General features: G+C 43.4%; 2 protein-coding genes across 4 annotated transcripts in view; both read right to left on the bottom strand.

Annotated features, from left to right (window-relative positions):
- The window catches only part of ISM2 (isthmin 2), a 40,042-nt gene extending 36,560 nt beyond the window's left edge, over positions 1-3,482 (bottom strand). For all 3 annotated transcript variants that reach the window (XM_054972794.1, XM_054972795.1, XM_054972796.1), the window contains exon 1: positions 2,358-3,482. In XM_054972794.1, coding sequence (XP_054828769.1) covers positions 2,358-2,498 — 141 coding nt within the window. In that variant the 5' untranslated portion in view covers positions 2,499-3,482. The remainder of the gene's footprint in view (positions 1-2,357) is intronic.
- Positions 3,483-12,056: 8,574 nt separating this feature from the next.
- Positions 12,057-18,919, bottom strand: part of SPTLC2 (serine palmitoyltransferase long chain base subunit 2) — a 104,122-nt gene continuing 97,259 nt past the window's right edge. The window contains exon 12 of the mRNA XM_054970837.1: positions 12,057-18,147. Within this exon, the coding sequence (XP_054826812.1) occupies positions 18,028-18,147 (120 nt within the window). The 3' untranslated portion in view covers positions 12,057-18,027. The remainder of the gene's footprint in view (positions 18,148-18,919) is intronic.

The raw sequence follows: 18,919 nt of genomic DNA, 5'->3' as shown, positions 1-18,919 counted from the left end.
GTTCTGCATCCTGCAGCTGCCTTCTATCACTTAACCCAATGAACATTAGCCACTGACTAATGCCCTGGCTAATTTCTAAGTTACTATTCATGTTTGCAAATGCATCATAGTTGCACAGTCACAGTATATAAACCACACACAACTGTTTTATTTTTTTAGACTTGGTGCAACAGCATAATTTAGAAATATGGCTGCCAATGCTGCTGGTCAATGGAACACCAGTGGCTACCATCCCTTGGGTGGCACAATTCACCTCTTTCTTACCACATGGAACTCTTCTTGCCTAATGGGAATCTCTGTTTCTTTCACACACACAGAACATAAATTTTGGTGAGTCAGAGTTCACTTCATCAAATGAAGATTTCAATAGGTTCTGATTGCAACTACTCATTAAAAATGTTTCTGCAATCAAATAAAATTTAACTCAATGCGCTGAAGAGAAAAGGCAAATGAAATCTGGAATTATCAGGCATGGGACTGATTTTTTTTTTTAAATCTCAATGCTCTTACAGAAATCTATGATATGAGTGCAGTTCTAGCTGTCCTATCTCAAAAATCACATTTCTTTTATTTTTACCCTACCTTTCCTCCAAGAAGCTCAGTCTGGGTCTTTATCCTTCTCTCTCAGTGTTATCCTCACAACAACTCCGGAAAATAAGCTAGGCTGAGAAAGAACATCCAACTGAGGATTTCGGGGATTTCAGGGCACCGGACATTGGACTAGATGGGTCCGCTGGACTGAAACAGCCGGGCTGTTCTTATGATGCCATCAGATTTATAGATCCAGAGGAGTTAGCCGTATTAGTCTGTAATTGCAAAATAGTAAAAAGTCCTGTAGCACCTTTAAGACTAACCAACTTTATAGTAGCATAAGCTTTTGACAACCACAGCTCTCATCTGACGAAGAGAGCTGTGGTTCTCGAAAGCTTATGCCTCAATAAAGTGGGTTAGTCTTAAAGATGCTACTGGACTTTTTAATACTTATCAGATTTATACAGAGGTTTACAGTTCTAGAGGACACATGATTTCTGAAGTGTACATCTGAGGTGTGTCACTGAGTGAAACATGACTTTGTAAACACATGCATCATACTGATACTTTTATTAGAGGGATGTGAATGGCTGCAGCTCTCCTGCTGTGTGTGTACATTGAGCAGCAAACCTGAGTTTGCGATGCATAATGTGTGAAATGGTCCCAGCTACAAATGCTAATGAAAAGCTCTAAGGAGTCCACATCAAAATATTACAAAACCAATTTCTTGCTGGGCGCAGGCTCTCTTATGCCATCTTTCGGACAAGAAGAATGCACATTTGGCAAAATGTCAATACTAATAAAAAAGGACTCATTCTCTCTATCTCTGCTTTGTCTAACTAGATTATGGAACACACTGCCTCAGAAGAGAGAGAATCAGATAGCAAGACTGACAACTCTGCAAATACAACTCCTAACCACAACAGTTAATACTATTTACACAGTGGGGTCCAGGATAAAAAGTCTATCACTGTAAGATGGACTTTTACCTCCTTGGCATCTGCTATCTTGTGGGACCAACACCCAAATTCCTTTTTACTGCAACTGAAACGAAATCCTCACAAGACAGGCTTTGCATCATTCTTCTCAAATTGCTGCACTTTTGTTTTAAATTCATTAGGATCAAAGCTTGCCTTTTATACTATATAAAGTTGGGAATTCATCTAATATGGCAATCCACATTTTCCGCCCAGGAAGGAAACCACCATGTCATGTGACAAGCACACACCCTGAAAAATATCCTATCTTTTTACCCTGTTCCTAACCTTTGGTCCCAGTTAGTGCTGGTTAGACTCCCCACTTTGACATAACCTTGCATCCAGTGGGAGGGGACCACCACTCTTTTATCATCACCAGAGTATAGCAGGCTAGATAAAAGCTGCAGAATAAAATAACTGAAAACAGATTAGGTTGTGTGGATCACACTGCTTATAAGAACATGCTTTTCTTAATCATTTTTTTAAAGATGCCATCTGAACCATTTTGAATGTATTCATTTGTACCACTGTCTATCTCCCTAACAGAAATTCAAAGAAGCTCACAACAGTCTCCTCGCCTCCATTTTATCTTCACAACAACCCTGTAAGGTAGGTTAGGCTGAAAATATGTGACTGGCCCATCGTCAGTGTGGGGATTTGAAGCTGCATCTCCCAAACCCTAGTCCAACACTTCCACCACTACGCCAGGCCGGTCCTTTGAAAAAGCCCGGAATCCACTCACAGTGGGATTTTGAGTCCTGCGCAGGCTCCCAGCCCTGCCTTTTATCAGTCGTCAAAGCGGCCGATACCTTACGAACCGTCAAGCCGAACCGAGCCGTTTGGACTCACCTCCAGCAGCTTGTAGCCCCTTTCCCTGAGGCTGTGGTGGCGGTGCTTCCTCAGGGGCAGCCCCCTCACCGCGGCCAGGAAGGCGGTCAGAAACACGGCGCTCAGCATCAGCGCAGCCTTCCCTCCGGCTTGAGGCATCATCTCTTCCCTCCCGCTTCGCTTCGCCTCACCTCCCTGCGTGCGCACCGGGCGGGCGGCCGGGCGGGCAGCGCGCTAATCCAACCTGGCCAGGATTGCAAAACTCGGACCCTTAAGAAGGAAGGAAGGGGCGGCGGTGGAAGAGCGCAGATAAGACTCGCAAGCCTCTTTTCCGCCTTTTGCGCCAAACTCGCGTCTTCTGAGAGTTCCGGAGCGGCTCAGCCGGTGAGTGAGCGCCCGTGGCCGACTGGCGGGGGTCTCTCTTGCCACTGCCCCTCTGAACGATCTTGCGCTTTGCTGAGCGATTTCGAGCTTGCCAGTCCTTGCTGGCCGCTGATGCCGAAGGGTAACTGGAAAAAGGAGCCACGGGGGTGGAAAGGCGCGGGAGGGGCAGCTGAGAGACGCGTCTCCCGTCCGCCTTCGGTAATCCTCGAGGCGATTTGATTTCTGCTGCTCCCGCGCTGGACTCACTCCCGCCGACCGGTCGCAACGAGAGCGAGGAGCGCCGGTACCCGACGCGGCTCCTTCTCCTTTCCGCGGTCAAACGGCTCCCGGCTGCAGTCCCCGCGCAGCCCTGCCCGCTCGCCTGTCCGGCGGCTCCTGCGCCCGTCGGGGTCCTCTCGCCGCTGTGGCCCCCCACGAGAGGCTGCGATCGGCCAAGCTCGACGCTCCCCCTTCCCGGTTGGGCTCAGCCGGCGGCCGCTCCGCCCGCAACATGGTCCGGGTTACCTCGGCTGCAGCGGCCGCTGCAAACATCCCTCCGCGGCTGCGCTCCGGTCGGGCTGCCGCTTGGCTCGCATCTCACGCGGGGAGGCGTCTGTTGGGCCGCCGCTCTTTGTTCGGCTGACTCCGGGCTCGCTCCTCCCGCCCGAGGGCCCCGAAATGAGGGCTGCACGAGGCGCTCGGCTCGGGTGCAAGAAGGCGCCTGCCGCCACCGCCTCCTCGGCTCGGGCGCTGCTCTCCCGCCGCGCTCCTTTCCTCTCCCGCTTTCCGCCCTTCCCCAGCGGCCTCCTCCTCCTGCCACGAGCGCGGATCTGCCCCTCTCGCAGCAGCCGGGCTGCCTCCGGAGCTCTCGTTCTCCCTCCGGCGGCTCGTCTTCGTCCACCCCGCCGCTCCTCTGACGTGGGCGCAGGAGGATCCCGTTCCCTGGCCACAGGCCCGGTGTCAGTCAGCTTGGCTGAGCGCAGCCAGCGCCACGTGAGTGGAGAAAGCCTCCTCCGGCAGGCGGCTCGAAGGCCCAGAGAGGCAGCCCGGAAACGGTCGCGGGGGGAGCGTTTATTAATAAAATGGTTAAGTGGGAACAAATGCAGGCTCTGCGCTCTGCTTCTAGGAGCCTGCGCCGGGAGCGGCTGGCCGGTGAGACGACGTCGAAGCCAGCCAGGCAGCCGGTCGAGAGCCCTGCGCTGGGGGAGCGCTCGGGTGTGTCCCAGGAATGAACGTCAGTCGATCCCGAGGAGGACAAAATAATATTCGATTTATATACCACCCTTCAGTACAATTTAACATCCATTCAGAGCGGTTTACCTAGTGTGTCGGATTTAACCTCGCAATTATACCGGACTCTTCCCGCAAAACCGCCAGTGCTACACTTGAGCGGGGGCGGGGGCGGGGTGCGAGGAAAGCGTCTGAGAGATGCAGCGACCGGTTGTGCCAGCAAGAGAGCTGTTATATCTTGCGTTTCCTGCAAGGCGGTTCTCCCATTCAGGCACCCACCGGATCCAACCCTCCTTAATTCCAAGGCATATGTGGCTGTGCCATGTGTCCTTAGCTCATGCTGGAATAAATGCTTTTAGTCTTGGTGCCATTGCCTTTCTCTGCGGTTTTGCTCACCTACCCCTCTGAAATTATCACTTGCCTTTCATGAACAATTCAGTGATGACAGATCGGAGTGGTGGCACATCACAAAGAACTCCCTCTTCCATCCCTCCATCGCTTCTCCGGATTGTTGCATTTTGAGACTTGACAATGCAAATGTCCCTATTTTCTGCACATCTACACAAAACAACACCTCTGTGGGGTGTTACAGGAAGTGGACATTGACCTGGCTTGCATAATAGAGACAAGGCTGGAAGAAAATGACAAAGTGTGTCTGTCCCAACACCATCTGGTTATGGGGTCCTCCATCAACCCCACAGAGGTGGCCAGAGAGGACATGTGGCTATTTTCCTCCATGAGTCCTTCCACAGATTCCCAGTGCAAACTATTACTGGTATTGACTGTATGTTAGATTAAATACTAAGGATAGATTAGGCATTTTGCTTGTTTACCAGTACCACCCATCTGCTTCGCAGTGGGCACCCTCTCTGAGTAGGCAGAAGTGCTCTTGACACATTGATCGTTCTGAGGAACTTCAGCATTCATTCTGAGGCTACCTCACGTGCCAGTCCAGCTTCTTTGCCTGCCTTGGGCATCTATCAAATTGTGACAGACCCAACACATGAAAGAGGTCACACCTTGGACTTAATTTCTGCAGTGAGCCTTTTGTGGGGAGATTTGATTTCAGGGCTGGAGATCTGATCTGATCGCTGTCTACTCAAGGCAAAGATGAAAGTGGTCCTAACAATCAATTGGAAAACAGTCCTGCCATAGAGGCTCATGGATCCTAGTTCTGAGTAATTTTAGGATTCCAAATACATGCACTTTTGATGCTGCAGTGGAACATGAAGTCACTTGTAACAACTGACAAGGTTGCCCCTTGTTGACTTGTCCGGCCCTTTGGGTAGAACCTGACTCCTTGGTTTACCACAGAGCTGGGCAACCTTAAGAGGGCCAGGAGGCATCTAGAATTATGCTGGTGGAGAACTCATACTGAATCTGAGAGCCAAACTACACGAGATACCAGATATGTGTTCTTCACCGGTTGGGTCCCGCAAGGTTCTCTGGCAAAAAGCCTCTCTTGTAAAAGGAATCCCTCCCACTGTTCTTCTCCTTGGTGGAGAATCGCACCACAGCTTTTCTCTCTTGCAAAAAGCCACTCTGGATTTCCTGCCTCCTATTACTTCCCCTCCCCACCCTGAACTCCCAGAGGAAAACCCAAGCCAAAGTTTTTTGAAAGAGAGAGAGAATCCCTCCCGTCGCTCTTTCCCCGGCAGAGCATCGCATCGAGTGGCTGTTCTTTGTAAGCCTACACTACCCAGAGAACCTTGTGGGACCCAGCACATGCCCGGGAGTCTCATGTAGTTTCCCTCGGACAAATCACGCTATGGAGCCCATGGGAACACCTGTGAAGTGACAGTGACAGCAGCAAAGAAATGTTATTTCTACTACTATTTAATCAGCTAGTTCATGACCATTCCAAATTGTTCAAGGTTGCTTGAAATCTGATGACTCCTAAATCTGAGCCTCTATTGTCTCAGGACCAGGGGTGTGCACTAAAAAAAAATTCTATTTCATTTTCTTATCTGGGGGTTCTGAGCCAGCTGTGTGTCATTATTGTTTTTTTCCAGCGGGAGCATTTCAGTTTGCATCTAATCTGTTTGGTTTTTTTGTTATCAAGATTTTCCACCCTGCTCATTGCAATCAAGATTTCCAGGCTCTTTAAGCTGTTAGGTGCCATTAAGCACTTAATGGCTCCAAAACTGCACAAAACACAGTCCTCCCTCTAAACCATGTATTCACCAAGTTTTTCCTCTGTTACAGTATATGCACACACACAACACCCTGGGAGCACACTGTGGTGAGAAACTAGCTGGCAAAGGGGTAGTGAGGTGATGGTGACATTAAAAACGATCCCACGTTATGTTCATTTTTTTCTTACTCCCAGGGAAATGTCTTTAGAATTAAAGATTGACATCTTCCAGGGTTTTTATCAAGTTTGATTGATTGTACAGGCCTCTTGCAAATGATTGAAGTCAGCACATTCCCCCTTCCTGATGTTTCCTAAGCTTATAGGTGGGGGTGTCTCCCCTTGCAAGGACCCAGTTTGCAGGGAGACAATGCCATTGCCTGGGTAGCAACAGGAAAAAGGATGAACTGTGCACATTCCTCCTTCCTGCCAACAAAGTTAATTTATAACGTAAGGGCTCTTCCCCCTTGGGATCTGATTGGTGAATCCTGCCTGGCTGTTGTGGTTAAATGGTTCCGAGTGAACAAACTGAAACTTAAGTCCTGGAAAGGCAGAGGTAAATTGGTTGGGAAGGAGGAGATTTTGAAGGATGTTGTGCTCCCCACTTTTAATGAGGTCCAACTACCTTTTGCTGACTCAGTTCAGAGCCTAGGGGTTAGACTGGATCCAACATTATTGCTGGAGAAACAAGTTAATGCAGCTGCAAAAAATGCTTTCTTCCAACTCAGCCTAGTCCAGAAGATAGGCCCCTATACGTATATGGCCACCTCAACCACATCAGAGTAATACCAAGCCTAGGCTACTGTAATGCACTCTACATTAGTCTTCCCTAAAAGCCAACTCAGACACTCCAACTGGTGCCGAATGCCACAGCTCAACATACTGGAAACTAAACAGAGCATGCATATTACTTCCATTCTACAGTGTCTCCATTGGCTGCCCATCAGTTACTGGGTGCAATTTAAGTTATTGGCTATCATATGGTCTTGATCCCTCATATCTGCAAAATCAAAAAACGTCCAGTAGCACCTTTAAGACTAACCAATTTTATTGTAGCATAAGCTTTCAAGAATCACATTCTCTTCGTCAGATGCATGGAGGGCAGAAGGAAACTGGTCAAATATAGAAGAGGAGAGGGGGGGGAGAGGGGGGATGTAAACAACTCCTTTGATATGGAGATGCAGACAGCTCCTTTTGGGGTGGGGATCAGTTTGCTTGTGTAAAGGTTCAAAGGAGTTTGCCGTGTTAGTCTGTAGTAGCAAAATCAAAAATAGTTCAGCAGCAGCACCTAGACTATCCAATTCCACTGCAGCACAAGCCTTCGATAACCACTGCCCTCCCCGCCAGATGCATCTGACAAAGAGAACTGTGATCCTCGAAAGCCCATGCCAGGTGCCACTGGACTCCCCCTGACTCCGCCTCTGTAAAGGAAATCAGTTACCTGTGATAATGAGATAACCATTCATAGTCCCTATTCAGTCCCAGCTTGACGTGATTCTCGAAAGCTTATGCTACAATAAAATTGGTTAGTCTTAAAGGTGCTACTGGACTCTTTTTGATTTTGCTACTACAGACTAACATGGCTAACTCCTCTGGATCTCATATCTGCAGGATCCCTGCTCTACCACAACAGCTTTGCTCAACGCAGCAGGGCCTTTTGAGGTACCAGCCTGCAAATGGGCAAAACCAGCAATTGCCTGTACACGTGCATTCTCTGTTGTGGTCCCCACCATATGGAATAGCCTGCCTGCTGAGGTCAGGAAGGCCCCCACTCTCCTGGCTTTCCACACACTATACAAAACTGAACTATTCAAAAGGGCTTTTCTACACAAAAAATAGGGCTCTAGTGTAGAGAGGGGCACGAACTGAAATATGAACCAAAATTAAGCACGAACCAGTGGTTCATTAGATTCCGTTTCTGATGAACCGCCATGAACTTTAGGCTGGTTCGTTTTTTGGTTCGTCACTGCAGACAGCCTGGTGCCAATCAATCAGTTTCTTAGGCAATGGGATGGACTTCCTGCAAACCTTCTGCTGACTCGGAAGTGATGATTTTATGACCTGTATGTGACGTTTTCATGAACCAAATGAACTGGTTCGCAAACTAGGGGCAGGTTTGTGAAAGTTCATGGTTTGTGAAATTTGACAAACCACATGGTTCAGTTTTTTCCCGGTCCGTGCCCATGTGTAACAAAATGATTCAGAAAGATTCTTGGGTAAAGGGTTAGGGACTGTGGGGTCTGTACTACTATGTATAGTTTATACTGCCTGTTGCTGCAAGTAGGATCCTACTATGTAATTTTTGCATCATTTAACACATTGTGTTAATATTTCTGCTTTGCTTCAGCTATGTTTCAGATTTCTGCTTGGTTCCAGATTTTTACAATCCAAATTTTACTGCATTATTGGATGTTCCATCCTGTTGAATATATTAACTTATTCTGTGTAAATCACCTTGAGTCCCAGTGGGAAAGGCGGACTATAAATAATGTAAATAATAAACAGTCTGAACTCAAGACCCTTGCTATAGTGTTCATTTACAAACAGAACTTTCCCACTACACTGTCAACTTTTTCTCTGTTAAAGATGTGCTCATTAAGCCTGGGCACCGTTTTCCTTTACCTCAACTTTTAGTCTGAACAGTTTTGTTGTTTTCATGACAGTGATTGCACATTAATTTTCCTTATTCTAATTTCCATTGATTTTAGCAGGAACCATTTCTGACTCTCACCTCCTTCTTGCCACCCTCTGTAGGCCCTCGGTATTAGTAACCCCTCCCCCCGAAAGGTCTCTGGAAAGGTCCCTTTTGATTGCCACAGTCCTAATGCAACTGAGCTTGTATCAGGTGATCATTTCAGTGGGGTAGCTGCGTTAGGCTGCCCTGTAGCACTGTAAAGAAGCTAATGAAAATTTATTCCAATTGAGGGAGCTTACACCGTCAGTTATGTGTTCCAGCATGCACACAAAAAACTCCTGTCATTTAGTGTATTTCTCCATTTTTCATTTGCAATCAGTTTCTGTAACAGAAGCCAGCACTGGTTCCTACAAAACACTTAACAGCTAAGTGCTTGTACATGGAGCAGTACAGTAGATGCATTAGAATCTACTTCCAACTTGGCCTAGGACTGGGGAAACTGAGTCAGATATTCATCCCCCCATGAAGTTCATTAGGTTATCCAGGATCAGTTACACATACTCTCTTTGCTTAGTCTACTTCATAGGATTTGTTGTGAGGTAAAAAGAGAATCATGAATGCTACCTCAAACTTCTTGGAAGAAGTATGGGATAAAAATTTGAGACACGCATGGGAATAACAAGGGTTAGAATTTTATAGATTTGTATTTGAAGTGCAAAACTCCTGACTTAACACCTGTTTAGCATGGCAGCTCCACAACTGAACATCACTACTACTACTATATACTTAGTAGTAATTATAATAATAATAACCAAGTATATTTTTACTCAAATACTCAAAAAGAGGCCTACATTGCGGGGTGTGTGTGTGTTCTGTTTTCTCATAACCTATACCTCAACCTGGTTGTTGTGGATTTTCCCGGCTGTAAAGCCATGGTCTTGGCATTGTAGTTCCTGACGTTTCGCCAGCAGCTGTGGCTGGCATCTTCACAGCTGCTGGCGAAACGTCAGGAACTACAATGCCAAGACCACGGCTAGATAGCCCAGAAAATCCACAACAATCAGCGTTCTCCGGCCGTGAAAGCCTTGGACAATATACCTCAGCATTTGTGCAGACAAAATCCTTTATTCTATACATGATTACTGTAGTGGACTAAACATAAAAAGATCTGAATCCTGGCAGTGAAACCAGATTCTGGCTCTCCTTTGGTCCCAACGAGGATGTGCCATGACTTTGTGCAATTCTAACTGGCTCTCAAAAGGTGGGTGTGGTACGATTCTGCAACCTATTAACTACAAAGGTAGGTTTAATACATGTGTGTTCTAAAGAGGAAAACAAACTCATTTAGGAAGTCTGACCAGCATCTCAGAGAAACACATTATTTTAACATATTGGGTGATTGGAGTACTTCTATAAGAACATTGTCCCAAGCACTTTTTGAGAGGTGTTTTTTAAAAGGGCTAAGGTCCAACCAGCTGCAAGAATTTCCACTGGAAAGGCCAGATCAGCTGTTTAGGATCTAACTTGTGGGCCCCTTTTTAATACATATGTCAGCAATCTGGATAAAATTGTCCAAAGCTGGACGGGGCAATTAATCAAAATGCTGATGACACCCAACTCTGTATTTTGTTATCTAAGGCTCAGATTCTATATAGTATATGTCCTCACTATATACTATATATTTTTGCAGAATGCTCGTTCAGCACCACTTCTGTGGAGTGAAGCCACCCAAGGAGATATTCACAACAAGTGACTTATATTAGGGGCTATAAATCTAAGTTCCACTATCTTTTATTTTAATATTTATTTTGATTTATGAACCGCCCATCCTCAGGGGCTCTGGGCAGTGAACAACAGTTAAAATCGATGAAAACAAGAAAATATTTCTAAAATCAACATACAATAAGCAATAATAAATTATAGCAATATTAAAAATAATATAGTAATATTTTGACAGCATTCTGGAATTGACTTGCGCCAATATTTATTTCCATTTTTAATTTTAGTTACCATAATTATACTACCTGACCTGTATCAGCAATGTTTTATATTTATCCGTCATAGTTTGTGTGTGCAGGGCGTTTTTTCTGGGAAAAGAGGTAGTGGAACTCTCAAGAGGGAAATGAGGGGAACTGATCTGTCTGGAGATTGGGGGGAACCAGACACGTATTTTCAAGGTGCCAGAACTGCATTCCGGCTGGAAAAAAAAGCCGTGTGTGTGTAATAACAAATTAGACTACTGAGGAAGGCCCAGAGGGCTGAAATGCATTTGGTCTCTGCATATGTGCCATCAATTTTGTGACTTGGTTCTTTTATATGTGCCAACAATTTTAAGACGCTGTGTAACTGATACTAGGTCTCTAAATTTTTAACTTTGTTCCATGGTTTTTAATTGCTTTTGCACTGTGTAATAAATAATTGTATTTCATTTATATTTTCTTGGCTGCTCAACTGTTGCTGAAACAGTTTTAAACCAGTAGCATGAGGCTATGGTTACACAGCTAAGGCAAAACAAATGAAGGCTGCATCTAGAATGGCAGTGTGACTCTACAGGGCAGGGACCTGCTTTTTCTGCATGAAGAACTCAGGAAAATGTATGGACCCAGCTATGTTGAGCATTAGATTGAGGCTGTAGCCAAAAAGTACCTCTTAGCAACTTTTAGACTCGGTTATTCTAACAATACCAATCCATCATTTCAAAACCTCATACCTGGACCCTTCATGAGGCTGCCATGAAACAGAACTTGGAAACTGCTGTTGGTACGGAACACAGCAGCTTGTATGTCAAAAGGCAATAGCAGCTGCTTACCTATCTGTTTCAGAACTCAATTTAAAATGCTGGTTAACTTTGACTGTCATTATGCTCTTCAAATCAGTTTTTCCGTGCCATCCCCTCACCTGAGATTGTCCATCTGTCTTACACAAGACCCCATACTTTTCCTGTAATTTCACCCACCCAGTGGGACAAGGTATGAGAAGGGTAGCCCCTCTTCAGACAGACATTCAGGAAAAGATCCAAAGCAATACTTTTTGCTAAAGGTTTTTGTGGTAGCTTGAATTATACTTTTTGCAATGGAGAACTTTTTCTTGCTTTTGTTTACTGAACAGACTAAGCAGACCTGAAGGCAAACTGGGGAAAGGTAAGATATGAGTAAATTGGGGAAAGGTAAGGTATGTTTAAAATGTGGTCATTTGCTGGTCTGGTGTTACTCTTTTTCCAGCTGACACTAGGCCCTTTCATTCTTCAAGTATGACTTCAGTACAGGCCACACACTCCCACAATGCTATGTCATTCACGAACAGTCACCAGTATCTTCCAGGGCACGTCAACTTGAAAAAAAGGTATTTACACAGGTTTTACTTGAAGTCTTTTTATTAAGCAGAACATAAGTAGATTTCTTTTTGTCAAGCAGTCTCTTAGCTTAACATGCGTTGTTACTTTCTTAAAAGCCAGTATAGTATCTGCTTTTCTTCTTCCCTTCCCACATGATGCCCAACCATGTTAATTGCTGAAGGTGTAAAAAAGTTGTAATTCTGGAAGAAAATGTGTCGGGGAAGTAATTAAAAATTTCATTTAAAATGTTTAGTATCTACAAAAGTCTAGGATATATATATATATACATTATTAGCAACACAGAGGCATCAGAACACAATGACATTTAAGACAAGTTGCAACTTAGACAGCAAGTCTGCAGAAATTCTCCTAAAAATATATGGGCCACCATTAGCTTTCAGGCTAATAGCCTAAAGCCTCAGGCTCCATACGTTTGTTCTCTTTGTCTGGTTTTCCCCCCTAAATAATGTCCCTCCTCTGAATTGCGTGTAAATGCAGTGGAGGTGATTTTAGTTTATGGGATGGCTGAAAATACTGGCCAAAGCAGGAATGATTTGGCAAATGGCAACAGACAAGGCTTGCCTATTTCAGTGCACTTATGTTTTTGGACAGTGTTTTGGTAAACTGTGTCACCTGTTGGCATATTCCAGCTGCCTAGAAATGCCTACCTACAGATGAGCAGGTAATGTGCTAGCTGCCATAGCTACCTGCATAAATATAACTTGCTTTTCATCAGATCATCATTCTTCTAGGAGTTGTTGATCAACTAGGAAGCTTCACTCTTAAGTTCCAAATAGCAAAGTAAATCTAAGATCACAATAGCATCACATCTAGAGGATCAGTTCACATGGAAAACCATCAGGGTGACCAGCCAGGATGTAAATCAGTAAGCTAAGGTTTGGTTCCCATACATATTCCATCATGGTGAATTCAACCCAAGATAGTATTCATCATGTAAATCTCACTGGGTAGAATGATTTTTTGCCTCCCTGAGATGATAATATTCACTCCATTAGGACAGAAGATTGAGAATAAACTCGTATAATATCAGACATATATTTAACTATATCATCTGATGCATTTTTATAAGATTCACCATGAGAAGAAGAGTGTAATGTCTACCTGCAGGAAAAGGCAGGGGGAGAACTTTCAACACTTGAAGACCTGTGTGATGATTAATTGTCACCCTTGATAGATCTGCCTACCAACTATATGATCATATTCAATCAGCACAGAAAGTTAGAGCACATAATATCCACAAATAATTTCTGTTCTATAGGATAAGTTTAACTCATGCCAAGAACCGCAACAATTTAAGGCTTTTTAGCATTCTCTGCCATGTTCTCACCCACTTTTCACAAGATAAACAGCATTATACATGGTCAAAGAAATAATATTCCTTCCACCCCTCCCCTGAAATACATACAAGCACTATGACAAAGATGTTCTGGACCGACTGTTGTTTTACCTTTTGTACTCTAGTACCTGAACACAAAGTACATGCATGCCATAGTAAATATTAAATTTGTGCATTTCTCAGTATTTGTGCCTTTAAAATTTGTCAACAAAGCCTGAGCCTTAAGCAATCATATATATTTTAAAGAGACAAGTACTGAAAAGCACGCATGCATTTTTGAAAAATATTTGGGTTGTATTAGATACATTATGGAATCCATACCAGAGTACAAGGATTCAACTGAAAACCAACTCTTAAAGTACATAGTTACAATACTTAAAATGAGGATTTTCTGTTTGGATGACAGTACAACATGTTTCAAGTTGTGGTTCTAAGGCATCTATCATGTTTCTGGAAGAGGCCTAAAGAGGCAGCATAGCAAACTATAAAGTGAGTGACTGTGGCCTATTTTCAGTATGAACGTATTTTTGGGAATTGCTACTTGCACAGCTTCCAAAGTAGAGATACAGCACTTGTTTGGGGGAAAATGATACCTGTTATTTATCAATTTATGATCTTTGAACTAGTATGATCCATTTGGCCCTTTCTGCCCATTGTGCTTGTCCTGGGGGAGGGATTACGAAAAAAGACTAACTAGCTTCAAAAATGAAGGTTAAGAGACTTAAGAGAACATGCCCACAGAGCATATAATGTTTCCTCGCTCTTCCTGGCTTTTCCATCTATGTATGAAAGTCAACATACATATAAGCGGATACAGACATTTTGGAGACTTAGTTTAGGTAGAGATCATAGAAGCAATCCCATTTATTCCAAACCCAGCAATTTGCAAGTTGATGCAAAAAAAGGGCTCAGACAATTACAAGAGGGCTGGCTACAACCCTCACTGTCTTAAAGTATCCAGGTGTCCAGATGTGCTTGCCAATGCTGGTCTTTCAGAATATGCACTTAATTGGAATAATGTGGATACCTCATCCCAATAAAGCAGACCACCCTCTGATGCAATGCTACTTGCTTTTCCCAGTGATTGATCATATAGGCACAATGTAGAGCCTTTCCAAATCTAGGGAACTTTGATTATTCATTCCTAGAAGTGATCACATTGTACATTACACTGATAGGTTGAGAACTATAGAATGAGAACCATAGCAACTCTCAAAGCATCTTTAAAAAAAAACTATTTTGGAATGAAATATTCTTGAAATATTTGGGAGGGGGAGCAGGGAGAGAAGAGAGCTAGAGCTGTGCAGGAGATACGTGCTGATCTTGTGCAAAATATTTACATCCTCTGGTATAACGTAAGAGATGCCTTAATATGTGTACTGCTCCCCTTCTACATCAAACTTACTGGGCTGTAACCAAAGTAGGCTTTTATTAGCAGGCAGGTACTTGTACTAGCTGGGGGCGGGGGAAATTTTTCAACAGTTCCCACTGCATACCCTCACACACCACACCCATGCTATTCTTGAAAGATCTGTGAAAACAGATCATGGACTTTTGGATCCAAAGCACAGTGTTCTTTCTCCCAAAGGAGAAACTGGGGTGGCAGGAGTCTTGGAGTCTCACTTGCTACCATTTGTTCTGCTGCTCCCCCCTGCAAAAGGCCACCTCCCCAAACACGTAAAAAGCCACACTTGCTGGGTAATATCATAGGACCACAATATGACAGACAGGCTGAAAACACTGCTCACATGACCCTCCACATTTCTCAGAACAGTACTGTCAAGCATAAATTCTCAAATCCTACCACCTCCCATCACCCATCCAGCTAATGTTTCCTATTCTTCTTTCAGACGTTACTTAAGTATTTCTGCAAATAAAAATTGTGGAAATGCAATCAGTTAAAAGTATGTTCAAGAACAGTCTCGATTTGCTACTCATCTTCATACAAAGGACATATAAATGCCAACCACTTGTAAGACATGATCTTACAGCTATTTATTACATAGCTAACTTGACTACATACGTGTGTACAGTGGTACTGCAAGGACAACACAAAGCATGAACTTTATTTCTGGTGGAAACTTTTTAGCACTGAACTTCCAGTCTTACCCAAACCGTAAAAGGATAAGTCAGTCACAGCTAAAGCTAAGCAGTTTAATTCACTCTAAGGGAAGAATTTTGAGAATACTGACATTCTAGTCCTATGTAGAGACTGGCCCAAATCAGGGGAGCGTTATCATTTTTTACAGGTAACATTGGCATCTATATTTTTTACTTCCATACTTTAGGTCTTCAGAAAATACAATTAACTAATCTTCCTTGCAACAGTTATAGCATGTAGCATTGTTCTTAATCAGTTTGAGAACAGAGAAAACCCAAATGTTGTATCTAATACTGTTCAGTAAACCTGGGTAGAAACGCAGACTTGGGATGGTGACAGAACTTCAAAACCAGTGCTGCTAAAATTTAATGGAAAAAACACAAATTCTAGAAAGGCCAATTCTAATAATATATTTCTAATTATTCAAAGAATGCCCGGAATTTAGGTGAAATGAGACTCGGATACCGTTTCCTCTGCATTTGGCTCACAATGCTAAGGGCCACATAGCTTAGTAGAAAGAGCATGAAAGAACGCCCCACCCTGGGCCCCATTAAATTTCAAGAGGTCTAGCCTATTTAACACCTACAATTGGATAAACTGTGGTAGATGATGATGATGTGTCAGGCAATATTTAGCCACTGCAAGCCATCCCTCAGTCAAGTATCAATATTTCTAATTCACCCCTCAGGAATCCTTATGCTGACCTAGCTAAAGTTCTTGTTACACAGAAGTGGAAAGCGGAGACTAATAATTCTGAGGCAAAGGCTCTTAAAGCAGTCTAGTGGATCTTGAGCTATTCAAATGTAATCCTTTGAGGGAATTCATAGGGAGAGCAAGAGTGAGGCTTTTCCATGTACATCTAACGAATTCTAGTGTTAAAGAACACGGATACTGTGCATGTGTGAGGTAACATACTGCATCTTGCCCTGTCTACACACTGTACACAATCACCAGTGAACAAAGAGTACAACCATCATAGATCTGAGTACTCTGGAAGTTGTGGTCATTTCAAATACTTATAATTGCCACTTATTTCTACATTAACTAATTCTCACTTTAATTTGCTACTGAGAAACAAATTCTCTAGCGGGATCTTTTTCTTAAAAGTGGCCTATGCACATCGTTTTGCTTTCAAGGGTTGTTTTAAAATCTTTTTGCGCAATTATCTACAGGAAAAAATTATCTGAAAATGGAAAAGGTGGTGGAGAGAAATAAGCAAAGGGCATTCCCATTTCTTAAGATTTCTTTTCAGATCACAGTGGAGAAAGACTGCATCTCAACTACTACATTCTTACAACTCAGTCTGATTTCGGAAGGCTGCCTCCACTTGCCTGAAGAATCCCGAGATGGTTTCAAGAGCTTCTATCAGCCCAATTTTAAAATTTGGGACCTTGTTAACTGTGACTGATGTCGCTATCACAAAAGCAACGTGATAAAATACTCCAGGACAAATGTTGTACATAACGCAATGGTGCTGATTTAACTCATGCTGCCTACTTCTCTGGACCCAGCAAAGGCAGGAAGGAGCAGAGGAATAAAGTACCACTATACCAAGTAATTAGTGCTCTTGGTATACTAGCTTAATAAAGCCATTTGGGCCAAAAAAAGGACTGTCAGGAAAAAGAGTGGAAGCATTGCTACATGAAAAAAATAAGGCACCTACCGAGTTCTAGGCATATGATTTCCTCCTTCCCCAGTGCAATTTAATAAATATCATGATTTCCCTTAAAGTTTTGCAAATTCAGAGGAGACAATCACTAATCCAACAGCAAAATTCAAATCTGGAAAATGGATGCATCCTGGAAGCTGGAGTTATTTGCATAAATGCCCATGAGGACCTGTCCTGTTCAGAGATACCTTTTGTTACTTACCCTAGAGGAATGTTTGGTCCTCAGCCTGAACCTAAGTGGCCAAGTCCTAGAAGGTCCCCTGCTTGTTCCTTGAGGAACTGAACAACAGTCCTGAAAATGGTAAACTAGCCACCATTTAAGAAGAAATAAAAAGCATGCTAAGCTTTAAATTACACAAATGCAAAAAGAATATACTTTGGTTGATTATTTCTTGTTAAATATATTTAAGTTAGCAGCCAACAATCTCCTCAGAAGCCCTGACTGAAAAATGAATGGTCTTGCACTCCCAAGGTGTTTAGATTTTAGGCATGAATCTGGAAATGTTGTGACAGAAGCAATGTAGCATCCTAAGACACACACTCAATGTCCACAAGGCAGTATGACAGGCAAAACATCTACTGCCAACTATGGCCACTGTGATGTCACTGTGACAAATAAATAAGGAAGCAGCATGATAATGCCATGCACCTTCCAACAGCAAGACCTTGAAGCAATAGGAATAAAAGCCAGATTTTGCTTTGCCACATACAAAACACAATTTAGAGCTCCTGTAGCTACTTCAGTTGTGCAAGTAAAGTCATTGTTTATATGCTAAAGCAGTGAGTGAGTGCTTGGTTCAAAAACCTTGGCCTCAGAACCACACAAAAGTCTTGTTGTAAAGGAGCAAACTCCACAAAACACGCAGAGAACTCAGTCTTCTGTCTCTTCATATGTAGTCTCATCAAAAGGCCGGTCAAGGAGAGGTACCAATCGGTGACGGGAATATTTTATTTGCAAGAGGTCTCCAACTTCATCTAGTTCCTTCAAAGCCTGAAAAAAGATAGAGGAACAGAAAATGTTAAAGGTTAAGAGCAGAAAATAGGGTTAGATCATACCCTTACCTTACACAAGGTAGCACACAGTGGTGCTGTACATCAGCATGGTGCAATAGTTAGAGTGCTGACTAGGATCTGGGAAACCCTGGTTTGATTCCCTGCTCTGCCATGGAAGATCACTGGGTGACCCTGTACCAGTTGCACACTCTCAGGCTAACCTATCCTCACAGGGTTATTGCAAGGATAAAATGGAGAAGAGACAATTTGGGCCATTTTGGGTCCCCACAGGAGAGAAAGGCAGGATATTAAATATTCTTTATCTAACAAAATTTATATCTTGCCTTTCTGCCCTCATAAGGGCCACCAAGGAAGCTAACAAGTTAAAATATACATAATAAAATCACATTTGAAAATGATTAAAACCAACCAAAACACCTCCACATCATTAAAACTGTTAAGAGTGAAAATATACAGACATAAAAACAACAATTAAAACATTTAAAACAAATACACTGGGCATGAAGGAAGACTCACTGAGGGAACGCCAAACGAAACTCAAAAGTCATCTGCTGGAGGAAAATGTCAACAGAAGGGGACAGATGAATCTCCCTGAGGAGAGAGTTCCGGAATTTTGGTGCCACAACCAAGAAGGCCCCTCCCAGGTTGCCACCTGCCTAATCTCTGTAAGTGAAGCTCCCGAAGCAGGGCCTCAAAAGACAAGGTTCAAAAGGAAACAGCCATCACTTCCATCAGTAAATCATTTCCAT

The sequence above is a fragment of the Eublepharis macularius genome, chromosome 2 (genome assembly GCF_028583425.1).
Source record: "Eublepharis macularius isolate TG4126 chromosome 2, MPM_Emac_v1.0, whole genome shotgun sequence".
Lineage (NCBI taxonomy): Eukaryota > Metazoa > Chordata > Lepidosauria > Squamata > Eublepharidae > Eublepharis > Eublepharis macularius.
Note: the sequence above shows the minus strand (reverse complement) of the source record. Positions and strands in the feature narration are given on the sequence as shown.